Source organism: Pristiophorus japonicus, chromosome 20 (assembly GCF_044704955.1).
Source record: "Pristiophorus japonicus isolate sPriJap1 chromosome 20, sPriJap1.hap1, whole genome shotgun sequence".
NCBI lineage: Eukaryota > Metazoa > Chordata > Chondrichthyes > Pristiophoridae > Pristiophorus > Pristiophorus japonicus.
The window spans coordinates 34,781,598-34,804,904 of NC_091996.1; the positions used below are offsets into that span (position 1 = coordinate 34,781,598).

General features: G+C 49.0%; 1 protein-coding gene across 1 annotated transcript in view; it reads left to right on the top strand.

Moving 5' to 3' along the window:
- The window catches only part of LOC139232474 (prostaglandin G/H synthase 1-like), a 165,595-nt gene that overhangs the window by 136,892 nt on the left and 5,396 nt on the right, over positions 1 to 23,307 (top strand). Inside the window, exons 9-10 of the mRNA XM_070862722.1 lie at positions 9,941 to 10,227; positions 17,677 to 17,824. Coding sequence (XP_070718823.1) covers positions 9,941 to 10,227; positions 17,677 to 17,824 — 435 coding nt within the window. The remainder of the gene's footprint in view (positions 1 to 9,940; positions 10,228 to 17,676; positions 17,825 to 23,307) is intronic.

A 23,307-nucleotide genomic window follows, 5' to 3' on the forward strand; every position in this document is an offset into this window, starting at 1 on the left:
TGGAGTGGAACTAAATATAGAACCAGTGGGAACCTGTTCAACTTTCATTGCCTCCAGGCTAGATCCAAGACTGTCTCATCCTCTGTCGTCAAACTATAGTACGCTGACGACGCTTGCATCTGCGCACATTCAGAAGCTGAACTCCAAGCCATCGTCAACATCTTCACCGAGGTGTACGAAAGCATGGGCCTTGCACTAAACATCCATAAGACAAAGGTCCTCCACCAACCTGACCCCACCACACAGCACTGCCCCAAAATCAATGGCGCGGCCCTGGACAATGTGGACCATTTTCTATACCTCGCGAGCCTATTATCAGCAAGAGCAGACATCAATGACAAAGTCCAACACCACCTCCAGTGCACCAGTGCAGCCTTTGGTCGCCTAGGGAAGAGAGTGTTCGAGGATCAGGCCCTCAAATCTGGCACCAAGCTTATACAGGGCTATAAGGCTGTAGTGATACCCACCTCCTGTATGGCTCAGAGACGTGGACCATATACAGTAGACACCTCAAATTGCTGGAGAAATACCACCAACGATGTCTCCGCAAGACCCTGCAAATCTCCTGGGAAGATAGATGCACCAACGTCAGTGTTCTCGATCAGGCCAACATCCCCAGCATTGAAGCACTGACTACACTCGACCAGCTCCATTGGGCGGGCCACATTGCATGCCCAACACAAGACTCCCAAAGCAAGCACTCTACTCAGAACTCCTACACGGCAAGCGAGCCCCAAGTAGGCAGAGGAAACGTTACAAGGACACCCTCCAAGCCTCTTTGATAAAGTGCAACATCCCCACTGACACCTGGGAGTCCCTGGCCAAAGACCACCCTAAATGGAGGAAGAGCATCCGGGAGGGTGCTGAGCACCTCAAGTCTCGTCACTGAGAGCATGCTGCAAACAAGCGCAGGCAGCAGAAGGAGCATGCGGCAAACCAGACTACCCACCCATCCCTTTCCTTCAACCACTGTCTGTCTCACCTGTAACAGAGACTGTAATTCCCATATTGGCCTGCTCAGTCACCTGAGAACTCATTTTTAGAGTGGAAGCAAGTCTTCCTCGATTCCGAGGGAATGATGATGATGGTTAAAGGGAGGGGAATGGGAGAATACACAACAAGCCAGGATCATAGAATCAGAGAGTTTGGGGAGGCTGCAGGGAAGAGGAAGTTGTAGAGATAGAGAAGGTGATGGACATGGTGGATTTAAACAAGAGGATGCGAATTTTAAATTTGAGGCTCGTTATCATGCGCTGGCCATTATAACAAGAGATCTAAGGCAGCACAGGGATGAGTTCCGATGTGTCAAATCCCACCGCGGAGTTTGCTGATATTCTGATAGGCTGCTAGTGCTGTGACTTCTTTTTTTACCCATTCGAACCAATGCCATTTGGATGCAAATGTAAAATCCAAAACCATATACATGTCAACTTAGAAAACCAATCGAGCTCAATGCTGTTAAATTGCGTACAATTATTAAGTTAATGAGATGTTACAATATTGAGTGCTTGTAACCTGACTGAGTAAACCTATGATTTTTGTCTTGTATCTAGACATGTTTACTGCTTGTACTATTACATATGATGTGCCACCAGAGGGCACTACTATGGGAAATTTGTACACCAGCTGTATGGTCATTAAGGTGTGCCACCAGAGGGCACTGCAGTGGGAGACTTGTAGGTTACCTGTACAGGTGTGCCTGGTCTAGTATAAAAGGCAGGTCACCATGTGTGATCTTCACTCAGGGGTTATAGTAAACGGACTAAGGTCACTACAGTTCAAGTGCAATACATTGCCTCCTGGAGTCATTATCAGAGCATCTAAAGACATAACAATTGGCAACGAGATTACAGACTTTCACGCGAAAATGGCTAACCTTGGTACGTTGTAGCAGTTCGCCGATGGTGATGATTGGGACGCCTTTGTGGAGAGGCTCGACCATTTCTTCACAGCAAATGACCTGGCAGGTGACAATCTGGCCGCACTGGCTGATAAGCACAGAGCTATCCTGCGAACCAGTTGTGGGCCCACTGTCTATGGTCTCGTCAGGGACTTGCTGGCACCAGTGAAGACAACGACCAAGACGGAGAAGGAGCTTGTAACGCTTATCCAAGAACAACTCAAGTCCAAAGAGAGCATCCTCACAGCCAGACACCGGTTTTATACCCACCGACGGGCCGAAGGCCAGAAAATCGCAAAATATGCTGCAGACCTCAGGAGGCTGGCGGCATCATGTAATTTTGGCGACCACCTCACTGAAGCGCTGCGGGATATGTTTGACATCGGAATCGGCCACGAGGGCCTTCTTCACAGGCTACTATCTACGGATACCAGTCACACTGCAGAAGGCTATCTCCGTGAGCCAGGCATTCATGGCCTCAACCTGCGGCTCTAGGCTGATGACTCATCCTCAGGACTCAAACCCAGCAAGTACTGTACACAGAATGGTGCCTTTTAGAGGCTGGACTGTAGAACGTGAATCTCCTCAGGGGAGAGAGAACAGGCCTCCAAGTCCCTTAACTCTGAGTCTGCCGAGAGGGGCTAATCGAGTAGCTCCACGCTGGCGTGTGGAGGGAATCACAGGGCTCACCAGTGCCGCTTTAAAGACTATGTGTGTAAAGGCTGTAGCACAAAGGGCCATCTCCAGCGAATGTTGTAAAAGAAATATGACTCACTGTGTTGATGAAGAGTCTGCAGATGGCCATGAATCCAGCATGGATTATGAAGCGTTAGTCAGAGAGGCAGCTCAGCCCCACGATGAGGTACATGGCATGTTTACCTGCACCACCGAGTGTTCCCCGTTCAGGATGGAACTCGAAATAAACAGCGTTCCAGTCTTCATGGAGGTGGACACGGTGGTGAGCCAGTCAGTAATGAATCAAGAAGCCTTTGAGACGCGATGGGACAATCAAACTGAACGACCCAAGTTGGTCCCGGTTCAGGCAAAGCTGCGCACCTACACCGATTAACTTATCCCAGTCGTTGGTAGTGCGAATGTAAAGGTACTCCATGATGGCGCGGTGCACAAGCTACCACTGTGGATTGTTGCAGGTGATGGACCTCCGCTACTCGGAAGAAAGTGGATGAAGAAGATCCATTCGAGTCGGGAAGACTTCATCCCTCCAGCGATCGACGCCCTCCGCACTCGGAGGCAAAGTAAGCTCTCACCCGAGGTTGGATCCGGCACCAGAGAGCACAGCACAGCACCCGAGACACAGACCGCCCAGCACGACTGCGTGGAGATGATCCAGCTGAGACGATCCGAACACACCTTCCAGGCTCCAGTGGCAGGACTCCGGAGGAAGAAAATCGGATCCAGAGGCAACTTCCCAGCTTCTGTGGCAGAGCCCGGGGAGAAGCGGATCACCGCAGTCGACATCGTGGATGGAAGAAAGATGGCGCCCAAACCACGAGGTGAGGCGCTAAAGAAAAAGATGGCGACGGCCGGACCACGAGATGCAGCGCTGATGGAGCAACACGTGGCACCAAACGGAGAAGAGGATTGGGGTAAAGATAGCAAGGCTCTCTTAAGGGAGGCCAGTAACCCCCACACTTAAAGGGACAGTTCCACATTCTCAATCAATGTAAGAGCAACAGTGAGTTAAATATAAAGCTTGTAATTGATGATCAGAGTTTTATACATGTAATAAGCAAGGAAAAATCGTGTGATTGCGATTGGAGCTACAGTTTATCTACAATGAATAATGAAATGTTGTGCGATGTAGAATTTCAACTGTATTCAGATAATGTAGTGGGCAAACACCCATCGGGAGCACCCAGGTCCAGCGAGCTACCCAATGCTGTAGCCTGCGTCCCTGGGACCAGAGTGATGCACCACGGAGTGTGGCCACAAGCAGTTAATATAGACAAGCTGCAGAGCAAGCGATTTCAGGAGGGCAACGGCACCGGTATCGATACCCTGCCCCTGATTGGCTCCACCTCTCGGGCACCCAATGGCGCCAACCACCGCGAGCCTGAAAGAGCAAACTGCGCTAAGGCTCAGCTCCCAGACCCTATCGCCACCAAGGCCACACCCGGGAACTAAGGGTCACCCGCAACGGTTCTCCCAAATGGCACCGGGACCAGCAAGGATCCCAAACCAAGTAATGCCCAGGCAAGCGAGTCAGCAGTTCCCTGAGCACTGCTAGATGACTGCTCCTCAGGGAGCAGCAGTGACCCAGGGCGCAAGGAGAGGACCGGGAGGTCACAGGCATCTGTGAACCTGCATGACGCAAGGAGCAATAGCAAAGGCCCCGAGAGCAGACCGGGTTCCCACTGCCAGCACTGGGCGCCGCGCCGTCACCAGACTATCTGGACACCATCCAGCAGTTCTGGAACTAGCTTGTTCTCATGCACTGGTGCTGACCCCAGCACTGACTCCAAGTGTGTATCAAGAATGTATCTCACCAGTCAAATGTACTTGCCTCAACTGTACCACAAATGTAATGCTATAAATGCAAAATTCTTTTTTTCTGGACGTGAATGTATATGAATGTAATGAGCCACTGGCATAATCTATATGTGGGGGGGTTGCATGACGTGGTTATGGACACACACACCAGCACCTACTCACCCAAGATGGAAACAACCCTCCAAGTGTCAACCAGATAGAGCTAAGCCCAGAGCACAGTCAATGCATGAAGGCGATTTGCACTAAGGACTTGGGGGAGAGTGATGTCATGTATCTGGACATGTTTACTGCTTGTACTATTACATGTGATGTGCCACCAGAGGGCACTACTATGGGAAACTTGTAACCAGCTGTATGGTCACTAAGGTGTGCCACCAGAGGGCACTGCAGTGGGAGACTTGTAGGTTACCTGTACAGGTGTTCCTGGCCTAATATACATACATAAGAACATAAGAATTAGGAACAGGAGTAGGCCATCTAGCCCCTCGAGCCTGCTCCACCATTCAACAAGATCATGGCTGATCTGGCCGTGGACTCAGCTCCACTTACCCGCCCTCTCCCCGTAACCCTTAATTCCCTTATTGGTTAAAAAATCTATCTATCTGTGATTTGAATACATTCAATGAGCTAGCCTCAACTGCTTCCTTGAGCAGAGAATTCCACAGATTCACAACTCTCTGGGAGAAGAAATTCCTTCTCAACTCGGTTTTAAATTGGCTCCCCCGTATTTTGAGGCTGTGCCCCCTAGTTCTAGTCTCCCCGACCAGTGGAAACAACCTCTCTGCCTCTATCTTGTCTATCCCTTTCATTATTTTAAATGTTTCTATAAGATCACCCCTCATCCTTCTGAACTCCAACGAGTAAAGACCCAGTCTACTCAATCTATCATCATAAGGTAACCCCCTCATCTCTGGAATCAGCCTAGTGAATCATCTCTGTACCCCCTCCAAAGCTAGTATATCCTTCCTTAAATAAGGTGACCAAAACTGCACGCGGTACTCCAGGTGTGGCCTCAACAATACCCTGTACAGTTGCAGCAGGACCTCCCTGCTTTTGTACTCCATCCCTCTCGCATTCCATTCGCCTTCCTGATTACCTGCTGCACCTGCAAACTAACTTTTTGGGATTCATGCACAAGGACCCCCAGGTCCCTCTGCACCGCAGCATGTTGCAATTTCTCCCCATTCAAATAATATTCCCTTTTACTGTTTTTTTTTCCAAGGTGGATGACCTCACATTTTCCGATATTATATTCCATCTGCCAAACCTTAGCCCATTCTCTTAACCTATCTAAATCTCTTTGCAGCCTCTCTGTGTCCTCTACACAACCCGCTTTCCCACTAATCTTTGTGTCATCTGCAAATTTTGTTACACTACACTCTGTCCCCTCTTCCAGGTCATCTATGTATATTGTAAACAGTTGTGGTCCCAGCACCGATCCCTGTGGCACACCACTAACTACTGATTTCCAACCCGAAAAGGACCCATTTATCCCGACTCTCTGCTTTCTGTTAGTTAGCCAATTCTCTATCCATGCTAATACATTTCCTCTGACTCCGCGTACCTTTATCTTCTGCAGTAACCTTTTGTGTGGCACCTTATCGAATGCCTTTTGGAAATCCAAATACACCACATCCATCGGTACACCTCTATCCACTATGCTCGTTATATCCTCAAAGAATTCCAGTAAATTAGTTAAACATGATTTCCCCTTCATGAATCCATGTTGCGTCTGCTTGATTGCACTATTCCTATCTAGATGTCCAGCTATTTCTTCCTTAATGATAGCTTCAAGCATTTTCCCCACTACAGATGTTAAATTAACCGGCCGATAGTTACCTGCCTTTTGTCTGCCCCCTTTTTTAAACAGGCATTACATTAGCTGCTTTCCAATCTGCTGGTGCCTCCCCAGAGTGCAGAGAATTTTGGTAGATTATAACGAATGCATCTGCTATAACTTCCGCCATCTCTTTTAATATCCTAGGATGCATTTGATCAGGACCAGGGGACTTGTCTACTTTGAGTCCCATTAGCCTGTCCAGCACTACCCCCTTAGTGATAGTGATTATCTCAAGGTCCTCCCTTCCCACATTCCCGTGACCAGCAATTTTTGGCATGGTTTTTGTGTCTTCCATTGTGAAGACCGAAGCAAAATAATTGTTTCAGGTCTCGGCCATTTCCACATTTCCCATTATTAAATTCCCCTTCTCATCATCTAAGGGACCAACATTTACTTTAGTCACTCATTTCCGTTTTATATATCAGTAAAAGCTTTTACTATCTGCTTTTATGTTTTGCGCAAGTTTACTTTCGTAATTTATCTTTCCTTTCTTTATTGCTTTCTTAGTCATTCTTTGCTGTCGTTTAAAATTTTCCCAATCTGCTAGTTTCCCACTAACCTTGGCCATCTTATACGCATTGGTTTTTAATTTGATACTCTCCTTTATTTCCTTGGTTATCCACGGCTGGTTATCCCTTCTCTTACCGCCCTTCTTTTTCACTGAAATATATTTTTGTTGAGCACTATGAAAGAGCTCCTTAAAAGTCCTCCACTGTTCCTCAATTGTGCCACCATTTAGTCTGTGTTTCCATTCTACTTTAGCCAACTTTGCCCTCATCCCACTGTAGTCCCCTTTGTTTTAGCATAGTACGCTCGTTTGAGACACTACTTCCTTACCCTCAATCTGTATTACAAATTCAACCATACTGTGATCACTCATTCTGAGAGGATCTTTTACTAGGAGATCATTTATTATTCTTGTCTCATTACATAGGACCAGATCTAAGATAGTTTGCTCCTTTTGTAGGTTCTGTAACATACTGTTCTAAGAAACAATCCCGTTTGCATTCTATGAATTCCTCCTCAAGGCTACCCCGTGCGATTTGATTTGACCAATCAATATGTAGGTTAAAATCCCCCATGATTACTGCCGTTCCTTTTTCACATGCCTCCATTATTCCCTTGATTATTGCCCGCCCCACCGTGAAGTTATTATTTAGGGGCCTATAAACTACGCCCACCAGTGACTTTTTCCCCTTACTATCTCTAATCTCCACCCACAATGATTCAACATTTTGTTCATTAGAGCCAATATCATCTCTCACAACTGCCCTGATATCATCCTTTATTAACAGAGCTACCCCACCTTCTTTCCCTTCTTGTCTATCTTTCCAAATTGTCAGATACCCCTGTATGTTTAATTCCCAGTCTTGGCCACCCTGCAACCACGTTTCTGTAATGGCCACCAAATCATACCCATTTGTAATGATTTGTACCGTCAACTAATTTACTTTATTTCGAATGCTGAGTGCATTTAGGTAGTGTTTTAATACTAGTTTTTAAACCATGATTTTTAAGTTTTGACCCCTCCTGCAGCCCCTTTATATTCATACATATTGTCCCTTCCTATCACCTTGTGCTTTACACTTACCCCAGTGCTACTCTGCTCTGTTGCCTCCTGCCTTTTGCATTCTTTCTTGGGGTCCTGTTCATCTGAGCTCTCACCCACTCTAACTCGCTCAGAGCCCTCTCCTGGGTTCCGAATACTCCTTGCATTGAGGCACCGAGCTTTCATGCTTGCCTTTTTATTACATTTTGACCCTTTAGAATTTTGCTGTACAGTGGCCCTTTTTGTTTTTTGCCTTGGGTTTCTCTGCCCTCCACTTTTACTCATCTCCTTTCTGTCTTTTGCTTTTGTCTCAATTTTGTTTCCCTCTGTCTCCCTGCATTGGTTCCTATCCCCCTGCCATATTAGTTTAACTCCTCCCCAACAGCACTAGCAAACACTCCCCCTCGGACATTGGTTCCAGTCCTGCCCAGGTGCAGACCGTCTGGTTTGTACTGATCCCACCTCCCCCAGAACCGGTTCCAATGCCCCAGGAATTTGAATCCCTCCCTGCTGGACCACTGCTCAAGCCACGTATTCATCTGAGCTATTCTGCGATTCCTACTCTGACTAGCACGTGGCACTGGTAGCAATCCCGAGATTATTACTTTTGAGGTCCTACGTTTTAATTTAGCTTCTCGCTCCTTAAATTCGTCTCGTAGGACCTCATCCCTTTTTTTACCTATATCGTTGGTACCAATGTGCACCACGACAGCTGGCTGTTCACCCTCCCTTTTCAGAATATCCTGCACCTGCTCCGAGACATCCTTGACCCTTGTACCAGGGAGGCAACATACCATCCTGGAGTCTCGATTGCGGCTGCAGAAACGCCTATCTATTCCCCTTACAATTGAATCCCCTATCACTATCACTCTCCCACTCTTTCCTGCCCTCCTGTGCAGCAGAGCCAGCCACGGTGCCATGAACTTGGCTGCTGCTGCCCTCTCCTGATGAGTCATCCTCCTCAACAGTACTCAAAGCGGTGTATCTGTTTTGCAGGGGGATGACCGCAGGGGACCCCTGCACTACCTTCCTTGTGCTGCTCTTCCTGTTGATCTTCCATTCCCTAACTGGCTGTGGACCCTTCACCTGTGGTAAGACCAACTTGCTACACGTGCTACTCACGTCATTCTCAGCATCGTGGATGCTCCAGAGTGAATCCGCCCTCAGCTCCAATTCCGCAACGCGGACCGTCAGGAGCTGGAGGCGGATACACTTCCCGCACACTTAGTCGTCAGGGACACCAGAGGCATCCCTGATTTCCTACATAGTACAGGAGGAGCATATCACGTGACCGAGCTCTCCTGCCATGACTTAACCCTTAGATTAACTTAAATTGGCAATTACAATGCTAACAGTTGCTCAATGATATAGAAGAGAAAAAAGAAAAACTACTTACCAGTTAACAGCCAATCACTTACCCCCTTGGCTGTGACGTCACCTTTCTATTTCTTTTTACTTCTTTTTTGCCTTCTCCCTGTAGCTGCACAAGCTGGGCCTTTTGTAGGCCTCTCTGACTCGCGGACTCCCGACTCAGCGACGCACCTCCCGACCTCGCGGCCTTTTGTAGGCCTCTCTGACTCGCGGACTCCCGACTCAGCGACGCACCTCCCGACCTCGCGGCCTTTTGTAGGCCTCTCTGACTCACGGACTCCCGACTCAGCGACGCATCTCCCGACCTCGCGGCCTTTCTTGGCCTCTCTGACTCATGGACTCCCGACTCAGCGACGCACCTCCCGACCTCGCGGCCTTTTGTAGGCCTCTCTGACTCACGGACTCCCGACTCAGCGACGCACCTCCCGACCTCGCGGCCTTTTGTAGGCCTCTCTGACTCACGGACTCCCGACTCAGCGACGCACCTCCCGACCTCGCGGCCTTTTGTAGGCCTCTCTGACTCACGGACTCCCAACTCAGCGACGCACCTCCCGACCTCGCGGCCTTTTGTAGGCCTCTCTGACTCACGGACTCCCGACTCAGTATAAAAGGCAGGCCACCATGTGTGATCTTCACTCAGGAGTTATATTAAATGGACTAAGGTCACTACAGTTCAAGTACAATACATTGCCTTGTGGAGTCATTATCAGAGCATCTAAAGACATAACAATTTTGATTCTGTACAACTGTCTATTTCTCTGCTTCACAGGCGAAACAATCAAAATAGTCATCGAGGACTATGTGCAACACCTGAGCGGCTATCATTTCAAGATGTCGTTTAACCCCGAGCTTTTATTCACCGAGCACTTTCAGTACAGCAACCGGATTGCAGTCGAGTTTGACCACCTCTACCACTGGCATCCGCTAATGCCCGAATCCTTCATCGTAAAAGACCAAGAGTTCAGCTACAAAGACTTTCTTTTCAACACAGAAATCCTGCTGAATTTCGGAGTGGAGGCTTTAGTAGAATCATTTTCGAAACAGCATGCAGGACAGGTAAACATGTCTTTTTGTTAACAGTGACTGAAATAGAAGACACTTGACATGCACATATCCTGAACTGGATATATACTTTGACTCATTATGTAGATTAGTCAAAGTATTTAGCACAGAGCCTGAAACATTAGTAACTCATGGTTCTCCATCATACTGCACTATTAATGCTCCAGAGAAGATGTGTATTATACAGGTGAGACCCAGCATATCTCCAGGGCAACTACTTGTATGTTGGGCTGTCACCATGTTTGGCATTAACTAAATGGAAAACAAACATTAAAATTGTCATCTTGAGAGGAACTAAAATAAAACAGGTACTAGGGTTACACTACATAGGCAGTCCTTCTGAATCGAGGAAGACTTGCTTCCACTCTATAAAAAAAAAAAAAATGAGTTCTTAGGTGGCTGAACAGTCCAATATGAGAACCGGTCTCTGTCACAGGTGGGACAGACAGTCGTTGAAGGAAAGGGTGGGTGGGACAGATTTGCCGCACGCTCCTTCCACTGTCTGCGCTTAATTTCTGCACGCTCTCGGCAATGAGACTCGAGGTGCTTAGCGCCTCCCGGATGCACTTCCTCCACATTGGTGGTCTTTGGCCAGGGACTCCCAGGTGTCGGTGGGGATGTTGCATTTTATCAGGGAGGCTTTGATGGTGTCCTTGTAACGTTTCCGCTGCCCACCTTTGGCTCATTTGCCATGAAGGAGTTCCGAGTAGAGCGCTTGCTTTGGGTGTCTCTGGTCTGGCATGCGGACGATGTGGCCCTCCCACGGAGCTGATCGAGTGTGGTCAGTGTTTCTTTAAACTCAAACACTAGGTTTCGGTACATACATTCCAACCGCACAGAAATCTGTTCCTCCGATTTGTGCACAGTTTCACCATAAAGCCATAAAATTCTGACCACATCTCTGACAGGTTACCCTCAATGTTTCTGCCTGTTGAGAGCAAAGGCACAAGTTGGATTTAGTGCCACGGGTTGTGTGTCGAAAACAGAGCAAATGGATAACTGCCTGCAATTTATCCCTCACAACAGAACAATAATGTATGTTTTTGCAATGTGCTTGTTTTTACTTGAGTACGCAGCCTCACCCTTCCAAACAGATTCAAATACTGTGGGCAGATTCAAATACATAGCCATTTTGTTCCATGAGTTTATCTCATCCACATTGTGGTTGCAGTTAAAACATATCAGGCCCCTTTGTTTATACATTTGAATTTGGAGACTTGCCATCCAAGTTTTATTTGTTTTTCCTGGTTGGAACAAGGAGGCTACATTTATATTTAAATAAAACAAAATGTTAAAAAATGGATGACGAACTGATAAATAGTGACTTGCCAACGTAGAGAATCCCAATAATAAGATCTAACTATTAATGACACCAAGTTTAACGGTGTGAATACTTCTGTTTAAGCTGTCACGGTACCACCTCTACAACACATTGCCAAAACACGTCTAAATAGAAATACAAAAATTATTGCTGGTGACTCACATTACATTTCTGTGGAACTTTGTAGACAAAGGCCTAGAAATTGGATTAGGCCCAACACGTGCGGAGTGACGCAATGTTCCCTATAAGCTGCCTGGCTGCGCAGAGCTCCAGGAAACGCACGCAGCCGGCTAGCCGGCTTCTCAGTACAAAAAACGCACATACGTAGTATTTTGACTGGCCTGCGCAACCCCTTAAAGGGCCAAATAAAATTAGAGGGAACATTGGTGTCACGGGTCAGCGCTATTTGCCTGCGCTCATTCAAACTGGACCAGGCAGCACGCAAAATTCGTGCCGCCTGCTCATTACAAGGATTGGAGCATTGATCTCGGCGCTAAATACACTGCTGATTGGCTTAGTGCTCCACAGGGGAGTCAATATCGTGTGCGGTCTACTGGCCAGTAATGTTTGGCCTAGGCTCGCTGCACTAATTAAAGGGGAGGTGATTTGTTGCAGTAGCACCTCATTGTCAGTCTGCGTGAAGTCATGGTTCAGCAACCAAGGGAGCGAACACACAGGTTCTCAGGTGCTGCACCAGAGGCCTTGATCGTGGCCATACAACGAAGTTGCCTGTCCTGTTCCCGCAGGGTGGCAGGCAGCCATCCAAGGCCACTTGCAGAAAGCTCTGGGAGGAGAAAGCTAACTCCGCCACGGCCACCAGTGTGATCCCAAGAACCAGGATCCAGTGCAGAAAACAGCTTAATTGCCTCAGACGGCAGGTCAAGGTGAGTGAAGACTTCAGCAAATGTCATGTCCCACCATCTGCACCGCAAGCTACACACGCTGCACAATGCACCACACCCCCATCATTCACCTACCAGCAATCGCTACCTATCACCACTCACACCTTGGCTTCGCTTCACCCTCACAACCTTACCACTGCTGCAACACTCACACCCACGTCTCACTCCTTGTGCACACTGACAGCTGTTCAACTGTGGCAGGCGCATCACCCAAACACACTGCACTGCACTCACTGACAGACTTCCCTTTCTCTTGCAGGCAAATGTGGCTCATAACAAGAGGGAGCAGCAACAGATGGGAGGTACCAAGCTGCAATACAGAACCTCACCGAGCTTGAGGAATCAGTGCTCGGTATCGTTGGAGAGGCAGTAACGCAGGCTGTGGCCACGGGAAAAGTTGAAGCCCTTGCTGCTGATGATCTTACCTAATCCTTCTTCTCCTATCCCACTTTCCCCTCATCCCACAAAGTCTCCTCACTTACAAGCTGCCGAAGATGTAGGCATGGATACCTTGCTTTCCCCCCAACCTGACCCTTGTGCTTCGCTGCTTTCAGACCCACAAGGACTACCAGCAGACCAGTCTGTCCCTGAACCTGCGGAGGAGCATGATGGAGGAGGAGACACACCATCGCTGCACCTGACACTTGCAGGCACCAGCTCAGAAACTGGCACGCCACATAATTTAGAGGGTGGTATAGAGGCGGCATCCGCACATGGTGAGGCGTGGTGGGGGCTGCAGCAAGGCCGGGGGAAAGGGTAACTCGGGGGCCAGCTCCCCCGGAGGGCGAATTCGCGCACCTTTCTGCTGCACAGGACTCGGACGATGACCTCGATGGGGCGGCCTTCAGAAAAAGTGTGACGGACTTGCAACGCGAAATCCTCGGTGAAATGGCAGGCCTGGCAGAGAGCCTCGTGGCAGTGTCAAGGAGCATGAAGGAATCTGGCTCCAACATTGGACAGAGCTTTGCGCAGAGCTTGAAGCCCCGAATTTCCAGAATGGAAATGCTGGATAACTCCAGGAGAGACCTGGTGGACCCAGCCACGAGGCTGCATGTGACGGGCAAGGTCGCGGCTTCCATTGCAGCACAGGCGGAAGCGACTCAACGTCTCACTGCGGCAGTGGAAGCTCAGGCTGCTGCCGTTGTCGGTGGGTTTGCGAGTCTCGAAATGGGCCAGCAACCTTTTCTCCAACAGATTGCTCGGAACAGTGGGACGTCGCCCCGGGAGTATGGCAGTGGGTCAGTGGAGCAAGAACGTGCTGTCCTCTCTCGGGATGACAGCATTCCTACTCCCACCACTGCCACTCCGCCATTGCCCTTTACCGCTGCCTATTTAGCCCGCCAGCCTCGACTGCTGCCACAATCCACAGCTGGGTGAGGTCGTCATGCAAGGCCATCGGTAGCCTCCTCCATTGGAGGCCAGCAGCCTTCCACCAGCCTGGCTGCTGCCACTGGGGAGCAGTGCGTAGGAGCACTCGAGGAGGTAAAGGCACACGGACGGTCGGCACTACGGGGATGCACGAGTGCGATTGGCTGATATTGTAATGTTGATTCTATTCAGATTGATGATTTCTGTTTGCAGTGTGTTTTGTGATGGCTCTCATTTCAGCTTTGTGCCCAGGAGGATGCGAGTGTCAGTGTCAGAGGGATGGTATGATGGGGAAGTGGTGAGCAATGGGGATCTGGGCTTTCATTCACTCGAATCGCAGTCTGATGAGGTGCTCACGGACAGCCCGTCCGTAACCGAAGTTTGCTGCCTGCCTCCTTCCTCCCCCTTCCTCCTCCTCCCCCTTCCTCCTCCTCCCCCTTCCTCCTCCTCCCCCTTCCTCCTCCTCCCCCTTCCTCCTCCTCTCCCTCCTCCTCCTCCTACTCCTCCGCTCCCTCCCCCTCCCCCTGAGGTGGTCCCGCAGTCTCTGGTGGCTGTCCCTTATGACAGCCAAGTTGTGGAACATGCAGCAGACCACCACGACATGAGGCATCCACTCTGGCAAGTAGTGGAAGGCTCCTCCCAAGCAGTCAAAGGCAGCAGAACCATTGCTTGAGCACTCTGATGATCTGCTCGATGACGTTCCTGGAGGCAGTGTGGCTGTCATTATATGAGTGCTGGGCTCGAGTTGTGGAGGGGAGTCACGAGCCAGGTGAAGAGCGGATAGCACTTGTCTCTGAGTAGCCATCCTCGGGTTTGACGTGGAGGCTGGAAGATTGCTGGCTCACCGGCCTGGCGCAGGATAAACGCATCGTGATGCGCTGGGCTTGGTCACACACCGACTGCACATGAAGTGAGTGGGAGCCTTTGCGGTTACCGAACATCTCAGGATTATTACACGGTGCCTGCAAAGCCATGTATGTGCAGTCGATGGTTCCCTGCACCATGGGGAAGCTTACTATCCTGGCAAAGCCGCATGCGCACTCATCCTGTTCAGAGAGAAGACAATGTAGTCCCTTCTCCTCGGGTAGAGAGTATTCGTGACCTCCCGGATGTAGCGATGGATAGCGAACTGGGGGATATTATCTGTGTCCCACAGTGGTCTTGAGGGCACCTGGGAGAGCCGTGGTCACCCTGCTCTCAGGTTGCAGGAGGACGCAGAATTCTGTGACTACCTCCTTGGTGAAGCGGAGCCTCCTAATACACTGCGCCTCATTTCAGTGGAGATAAGAGAAGTGCTCTCGGAAGACTCTAGGTGGGTAAGGCCTCCTTCTGAGAGCCCTGTTGGTCTTCCTCATCCCTCTGTGAGCATCCTCTCTTCTTCGCTCCCCGCTCCCTCTCCCAAAGGTACTCGAGCACGAGGGGGTTTGCCAGTAGAGTCCCACGACTGTGAGCGAGTGTTGTGAGCTGAAGCCTTTAAGTGAGAATGAAGATTTTCTCCATTTGCACCAATATTCCCCGTCACCTCAGGAACTTTAAACAAGTTTAGAAAGCTGCAAGAGTTCAGAAAGTTACACGGAGCCAGTCACACTGAGAAACCATGTCAGCTGCAAGTTGCTGATGATGGCGTTAACTCCCGCTGCTGGAGGCTGCTTCCTGCTGAACGTTTGCTCAGCTGCTCGTGATGCAGAGAGGGCACTAGGTGGAACGGGGTAAAGAACAGATCGTGCACCGAATCAGCGTTGCACACACACTGACGTCACAATCTGCCTCCTTTCCATTTCTGCAGCGAGCACTGGCAACAGCAGCGCTGCCGACCTGCCGGAAATAGCAGCCGCCGCGGGACCCACCGGAAGCGGGCGCAAGCGAGGAGGCCGCCATTTTTTCTTCAAAGCAGACGTTGACCGCCAGTGCTAAACCCCTGAATTTCTAGGCCCCAGGTGTTTTTAAAGGCTGTATATAAAAGAAATAGCTCCTTTCATGAGCTCAGGATGTCCCAAAGTGCTTTACAGCCAATGAAGTACTTTTAAAGTGTAGTCACTGCTGTACAGCCAATTTGGTCCCATGAACAGCAATGAGATAGTGGCCAGAAAATCTGTTTAATGATGTTGGCTGCGGGATAAATGTTGGCTAGGATACCGAGAGAACTGCTCTTCCTCAAAAAGTGCCACGGGATCATTTATGTCCACCTGAGAGGGCAGACGAGGCCTCGGTTTAACGTCTCATCCAAAAGACGGCACCTCCAACAATGCAGCACTCCTTTAGTACTGCACTGAAGTGTCAGGCTAGATTATGTGCTGAAGTCTCTGGGGTGATGCTTGACCTTCGCTTGGCTTACGCGACATAAATGTTACCTTCCACTTGTTATTCCAAGCCTGGATCTTCCAACAGTGGCCTAGGCCACAGGTGGGAGCGACTGGAAGAACGCAGAGCACCAATCTTTAGATGTGAAGATGTCAATATACAGATTTGTTTATTCCCTGTGTGATTGTGCAGAGCCAGAGTCTTCTTCAATTCAATATATTTGTTATGCCATTAATGTAAAGTCACATGTGTCAGTGATTAGCACACTAGCCTCGGAGTCAGAAGGTTGTGGGTTCAAATTCCACTCCAGGAACTTAAGTACATGTCTCTAGACTGACACTTCGGTGCAGTACTAAGGGAGTGCTGCACTGTCGGAGGGGCAGTACTGAGGGAGTGCCGCACTGTTGGAGGGACAGTACTGAGGGAGCGCTGCACTGTCAGAGGGACAGTACTGAGGGAGCGTTGCACTGTCAGAGGGACAGTACTGAGGGAGCGCTGCACTGTCGGAGGGGCAGTGCTGAGGGAGCGCTGCACTGTCGGAGGGGCAGTACTGAGGGAGTGCTGCACTGTCGGAGGGACAGTACTGAGGGAGCGCTGCACTGTCGGAGGGGCAGTGCTGAGGGAGTGCTGCACTGTCGGAGGGGCAGTGCTGAGGGAGTGCTGCACTGTCGGAGGGACAGTACTGAGGGAATGCTGCACTGTCGGAGGGACAGTACTGAGGGAGCGCTGCACTATCGGAGGGGCAGGACTGAGGGAGTGCTGCACTGTTGAGGTGCTGTGTTTCAGTTAAACCGATCCTCCATCTGCTCTCTCAGGTGGATGTTAAAGATCCCATGGCACTATTTTGAAGAAGATCAGAGGAGTTATCCCCGGTGTCCTGGCCAATATTTATCCTTCAGTCAACCTAACAAAAAAATCTGGTCATTATCACATTGCTGTTTGTGGGAGCTTGCTGTGCGCAAATTGGCTGCCGCATTTCCCACATTACAACAGTGACTATACTTCATTGGCTGTGACCGCTTTGGGACATCCTCGTGAAAGGCGCTATATAAATGCAAGTCTTTCTTTGTCATAAAAACATACAGAAATTCTGCCAGCACTTTTATCAGAATATATCATTTGTTTACTGTTCTCAGTTACACAAGAGTGAGTTCTGGTGACATAATAAACGTGGACTTGCTTGGTCCTAACTTGTAGTGATGAGCAGTTTGTACAATTACCGAATTCCTGTCAGACATAGATTGATGAGGACATAATATATAACAACACAGAAGATGATGAAGACCTTTCTTTGGTTGTAATTCAAACATACCTGTGAGCTAAGTGTGAGGTTATATCCCTGAATTCACTTTGTGGAATGTCCCAGTGTCATGCTGTTCATTACCAAGAGGGCCAGCTCAAACTATGTGACCCTGCAAACTGCAACACGGCCCCACAACTCCTCACTAAATCCTCAATGTAAACTACTTCCTTTTTACAAAATAAGGAATCTGAATAAGGCCGGAAAGCAGCAGCGGACCTGTTTACAAATGACCAACATTGTTATTACAGATCGGTGGAGGGAGGAATATCCACCATAGCCTTCTGCCTGTCGCGATTGCCCTCATCGAGCATGGGAGGTTGTTAAGACTTCAGCCATTTAATGAATACAGGAAGAAGTTTGGTCTCAGCCCATACAAATCCTTCCAGGAGCTAACGGGTAAGGAGCTGAAGAATGAGTTGTTGCATTCATAGTTTCCAGGGGTGTTGTGGGAATGTAGGGAATAAACACAATGGGCGCCATTTTAACTCCCACAATCTCCTATCACCTTCCCCCCGCAATCTCCCTCCTCCCCCCGCCATCCCGTGATCTCCCTCCTCCCCCCCCCTCACCCGTGATCTTCCTCCCCTCCCCCCACCCCATGATCTCCCCCTCCCCCCACCCCGTGATCTCCCCCTCCCCCCACCCGCGATCTCCCTCCTCCCCCCTCCCCCACGATCTCTCACACACCCTCCCCACGATCTCCCACACACCCCCGCGATCTCCCCCCCCCGCGCGATCTCCCGCCACACCCCCCCCCCCGTGCGATCTCCCCCCACACCCCCCCCCCTGATCTCCCACACACCCCCCCCCCCCCACCCACGCGCGATCTCCCATACCCCCCCCGCATTTGGGCTGACACTCCTGATTTATTTTTCTTTCATATAATGAAATGCCCAGCCTCTCTGTGGCGCTTCAGTAAGCTCCCGAGCTGAGACTTGGAGCTCAGTGTGTGGGCAATCCTGAGAAAGTAGGTCAGAGGCCGAATTCACTGAACCAGTATCTATTGCAACTTAATTGTTTCTCTTAAGAATGACTCAGAAGGATGTTATTGACTGTAACTACATGGTTACTCAGAATGGCACAAAATTATTTATTAGCTTTTGTCCAGAGATGACATGGCCCGAATTGAACAGGATCTGTTGATAGCAATGAGACAAAACCTTGCATTGTATTTACCAGCAGTGGTGTGACAGGCCACAGTGTTAATATTTGAATGTGTAAATGATTAACATTGGCTTCCGTATTTTGATTCGAATCAAACACCAATCTCAAGTGCTGGTATAGGAAGTGTCTTGGGTAACTCCAGGCAGGGTCTTGAGTTGCTTTCCACAGATACATGCCATCTCCATTACCCAGCTCATTGGACTATCAAGGCGTAGACAGAGGCAACATTACTGAAAGGATTCATAGCCATTCCCGTCCCACAGCCGACTACAGCTGAGGTATCTGAATCAAGCTTCATGCACCATGTTAGAGGGCAGTCGGTGCTGGTGCACTAACTCACTGAGCCACACTCTGGAGTGACAGCATGGGGGTTCATTGACTATTTGTAGAGGGACGTGATCAGGGCCCAGGAGAGGCGTGAGTTTGGGGCCCAGAAGAGCCGAGGGGCCCAGGGGCAGCACGGGCCAGCCCACACTGCGATATGTGTGCGTACTGGGTCCATGCAGCAGAGCAGGTCTCCAGTCGTCTTGATTAATCCTTGCCGCTGGACTAAGACCTAGCTCTGTCAAGCCCGTGTGGTGGCTGGTGAGCAACAGCCACCACACATTAAAAAAATCCAAGCACAGGCATCTTCCACCCTTCAACATGTAGGTCAGGATCTGGAATATTAGGTTCTTCATTGAAACACCTGTGAACTCATTCCTTTTTGGCGTGGAAGCAAGTCATCCTCGTTTCGAGAGACCGCCTATGATGATGATGATCATTGACCAAACACTGAATGGACCTGTCGCTAACATAGCAACATAGAAAATAGGTGCGGGAGTAGGCCATTCGGCCCTTCGAGCCTGCACCACCATTCAATATGATCATGACTGATCATGCAACTTCAGCACCCTATTCCTGCTTTCTCTCCATACCCCTTGATTCCTTTAGCTGTAAGGGCCACATCTAACTCCCTTTTGCATATATATAATGAACTGGCCTCAACAACTTTCTGTGGTGGAGAATTCCACAGGTTCACAATTCTCTGAGTGAAGAAGTTTCTCCTCATCTCGGTCCTAAATGGCTTACCCCTTATCTTTAGACTGTGACCCCTGGTTCTGGACTTCCCCAACATCGGGAACATCCTTCCTGCATCTAACCTGTCCAATCCTGTCAGAATTTTATATGTTTCTATGAGATCCCCTCTCATTCTTCTAAATTCCAGTGAATATAAGCCTAGTCGATCCAGTCTTTCTTCTTATGTCAGTTCTGCCATCCCGGGAATCAGTCTGGTGAATCTTCGCTGCACTCCCTCAATAGCAAGAATGTCCTTCCTCAGATTACGAGACCAAAACTGTACACAATATTCAAGATATGGCCTCACCAAGGCCCTGTACAACTGCAGTAAGACCTCTCTGCTCCTATACTCCAATCCTCTCGCTATGAAGGCCAACATGCCATTTGCCTTCTTCACCGCCTGCTGTACCTGCATGCCAACTTTCAATGACTGATGTACCATGACACCCAGGTGCACCTCCCCTTTTCCTAACCTGCCACCATACAGATAATATTCTGCCTTCCTGTTTTTACCACCAAAGTGGATAACCTCACATTTATCCACATTATACTGCATCTGCCATGTTATTTGCCCACTCACCTAACCTGTCCAAGTCACCCTGCAGCCTCTTAGCATCCTCCTCACAGCTCACACCACCACCCAGCTTAGTGTCATCTTCAAACTTGGAGATATTACATTCAACAAGCTTTAGCATTTTTATGGTACTTTAATGCAATATAGTCACCATTTTTTTATTAGAATATTTAATTGCACTCGTAAAAGCTCACTTAAAAGACAAATTGTAGTTTTGCACTCTCTGGAATTCCTTTGCTGAACTTCTCCACCTCTTTCTCAGTTAAGACCCTCTTTGATCAAGCACTTGCTCACACCACCTAATCTCTCCTTTGGTTCAGTGACTGTTCCTGTCCCCCTCATTCCTATGTGAGGCACCTTGGGAAGTTTCTCTGTGCTAAAGGTGTTAGGTGTTGGGCCCCTAATTTACATAATCTAAAGGCCTAATGCCTGTTTCAGACATTCGCCCAGCATACCCAAAAAATCGTTCCCACGGATTTGGCAGCAGGACCAATGGCTGGGCAGATTGGGCACGAATCATCGTACTGCAACAGGCTGTGGGCAGTGGGACAGGCTCTATGGTCCAGATGCTCTTTCCCTGTCTATCTGTTATGTATGCAATAGAGGTTCAAATTGAGTACTGTTTAACTAAGCAAGGTACAACCTTGCTCTGCTTTATTACGGCCCAAAGTGTCTGTCTCACAAAATAGCTGGCCTTTTATACCAGAGCAGCACTGTGTGCATGCTGCTCAGTGGCCTCCGACAATGACACCATCTGGTGGCTACAAACAGCATGTACATACATGACAATACCCTCCTCTGTGATCTTATCACAGTCTTTCACAGGTTGAGAGGGTCCGATGCTTTACGCTCCCGGGTTGACCGTCTCAGTTCGATTCCGGCCTTGGGTGAATGTGCGGAGTCTGTTGTGGCTGGTAGCTGGATGGCTGACTTGTTGGGGGTGGCAGTGGCCATGTCATGAATTGCAAGTTCATTTTTATTGAACAAGTCCGTGATGGAAATTCCGGGTTCACTGATGACCCTCGAGTCCACTGAAGGCTGCTGGTAGGTTGGTTGGTCGTCGACGGTTTCTTCGTCCGACTGCTCTGGCTCATCTGTATGCCTCAGCTTTGTTTGATCCATGTGTTTCCTACAAGTTTGCCCATTCTTGAGCTTAATAACAAATACCCTCCCTGGCCATGACTGTACCAGTGATCCATTTGGTACCCTGACCATAATTCAACACATATACAGGATCATTAACACAAATCTCGCATGAGACATTAGCGCGATCGTGGTACCCTTGTTGACTCTGTCCTCGGTATTCAACATGATTACTTAAATCCGGGTGTACAAGAGATAACTTGGTCTTAAGACCTCTTTTCATCATGAGTTCAGCAGGTGAAGACCCCTGTGAGTGTGTGGGGTCTTGTCCTGTAACTCAGCAGTATGCAAGACAAGCGTGTCTTCTGTGATCCTTGGGTTACTCTCCTCATGCTTTGCTTGATAATTTGTACTGCACGTTTTGCTTGCCCGTTGGACGCAGGCTTGAACGGTGCTGACCTTACATGTTTTATGTTGTTAAAAGTTTAACAACTCCTGAAACACCTGACTGGTGAAGCACGACCCATTGTTGCTCACCACTATGTCAGGCAGACCATGTGTTGCGACCATGACATTGAGATTCTCTCTGGCTGCTGTGGACGTACTGGATGACATGATTCTATCCACTTCAAATAAGCATCCACCACCACTAAAAACATCTTGCCCAGGAAGGGACCTGCAAAATCTACATGGATCCTGGACCAAGGTTTGGATGGCCATGACCACAGACTCAGCGGCGATTCCACTGGTACTTTGCTGAGCTGTATGCAGGTGTTGCACTGATGCACGCATGCTTCCAGCTCAGAATCAATTCCTGGCCACCATACGTGGGACCTGGCGATGGCCTTCATCATCACTATACCAGGATGTGTGCTGTGTAACTCACGCACAAACTTCTCTCTCCATTTCTTAGGCATTACAACTCGATTGCCCCACAATATGCATTCTGCTAGAATAGACAATTTGTTTTTGCGACGAATGTACGGTTTCGTCTCCTCGCATATTTGCTTAGGTATGGCAGACCAATCCCCTTTTAGGATGCAACCCTTTACCACCGATAATATCGGTCCTGGCTGGTCCAGGTCTTAACTCGTTGAGCCGTGACAGAGGTACCTTCACTCAAAAAAGCATCCATGATTAACATTAAATCTGCCGGTTGTGGCGTTTCCACCTCCGGTATGGACAACGGCTACCGGCTCAAAGCATCGGCACAATTCTCTGTGCCAGGTCTGTGGCGAACGATACAATCATAGGCAGATAATGTCAGCGCCCACCTTTGGATGCGGGATGAAGCGTTGGTATTGATACCTTTGCTCTCGGAAAACAATGAAATGAGCGGCTTGTGATCAGTCTCTAATTCAAACCTCAGACCAAACAGGTATTGATGCATCTTTTTAACACCGTACACACATGCTAAAGTTTCTTTTTCTACCAAACCGTAGGCTCTTTCTGCTTTAGACAAACTTTTGGATGCATATGCGAAAGGTTGAAGTTTCCCCGACTCATTGGCTTGTTGTAACACACAACCAATTCCATATGACGATGCGTCACAGGCCAAAACTAAATGTTTACATGGGTCATAACGTATCACCAGCTTGTTCGAGCAAAGCAGATTGGTGGCTTTCTTGAAAGCTCTGTCTTGCAATGCACTCCACACCCAGTTGTTGCCTTTTCTCAATAGCATGTGCAGTGGTTCAAGTAAGGTGCTCAATTTAGGTAGGAAGTTACCAAAGTAGTTGAGTCGACCCAGGAATGAACACAGCTCCGTCACGTTCTGCGGCTTGGGTGCATTCTTAATGGCTTTTGGGTTTTCACGTCAGTAGGTCTGATGCCATCAGCGGCGAAGTCCCGCAGCATGTCTGCCAACACCGTCCCGAATTTGCACAGTCCCGCTAAATGTCTCAGGTTGGCAACGAATCTGGCCCTCCGATCGAACATGTGCATAAAACCTCTATCTCGAGATGATGATGCCATCGTCTGGCTTGAGGTGCTCCCGTAC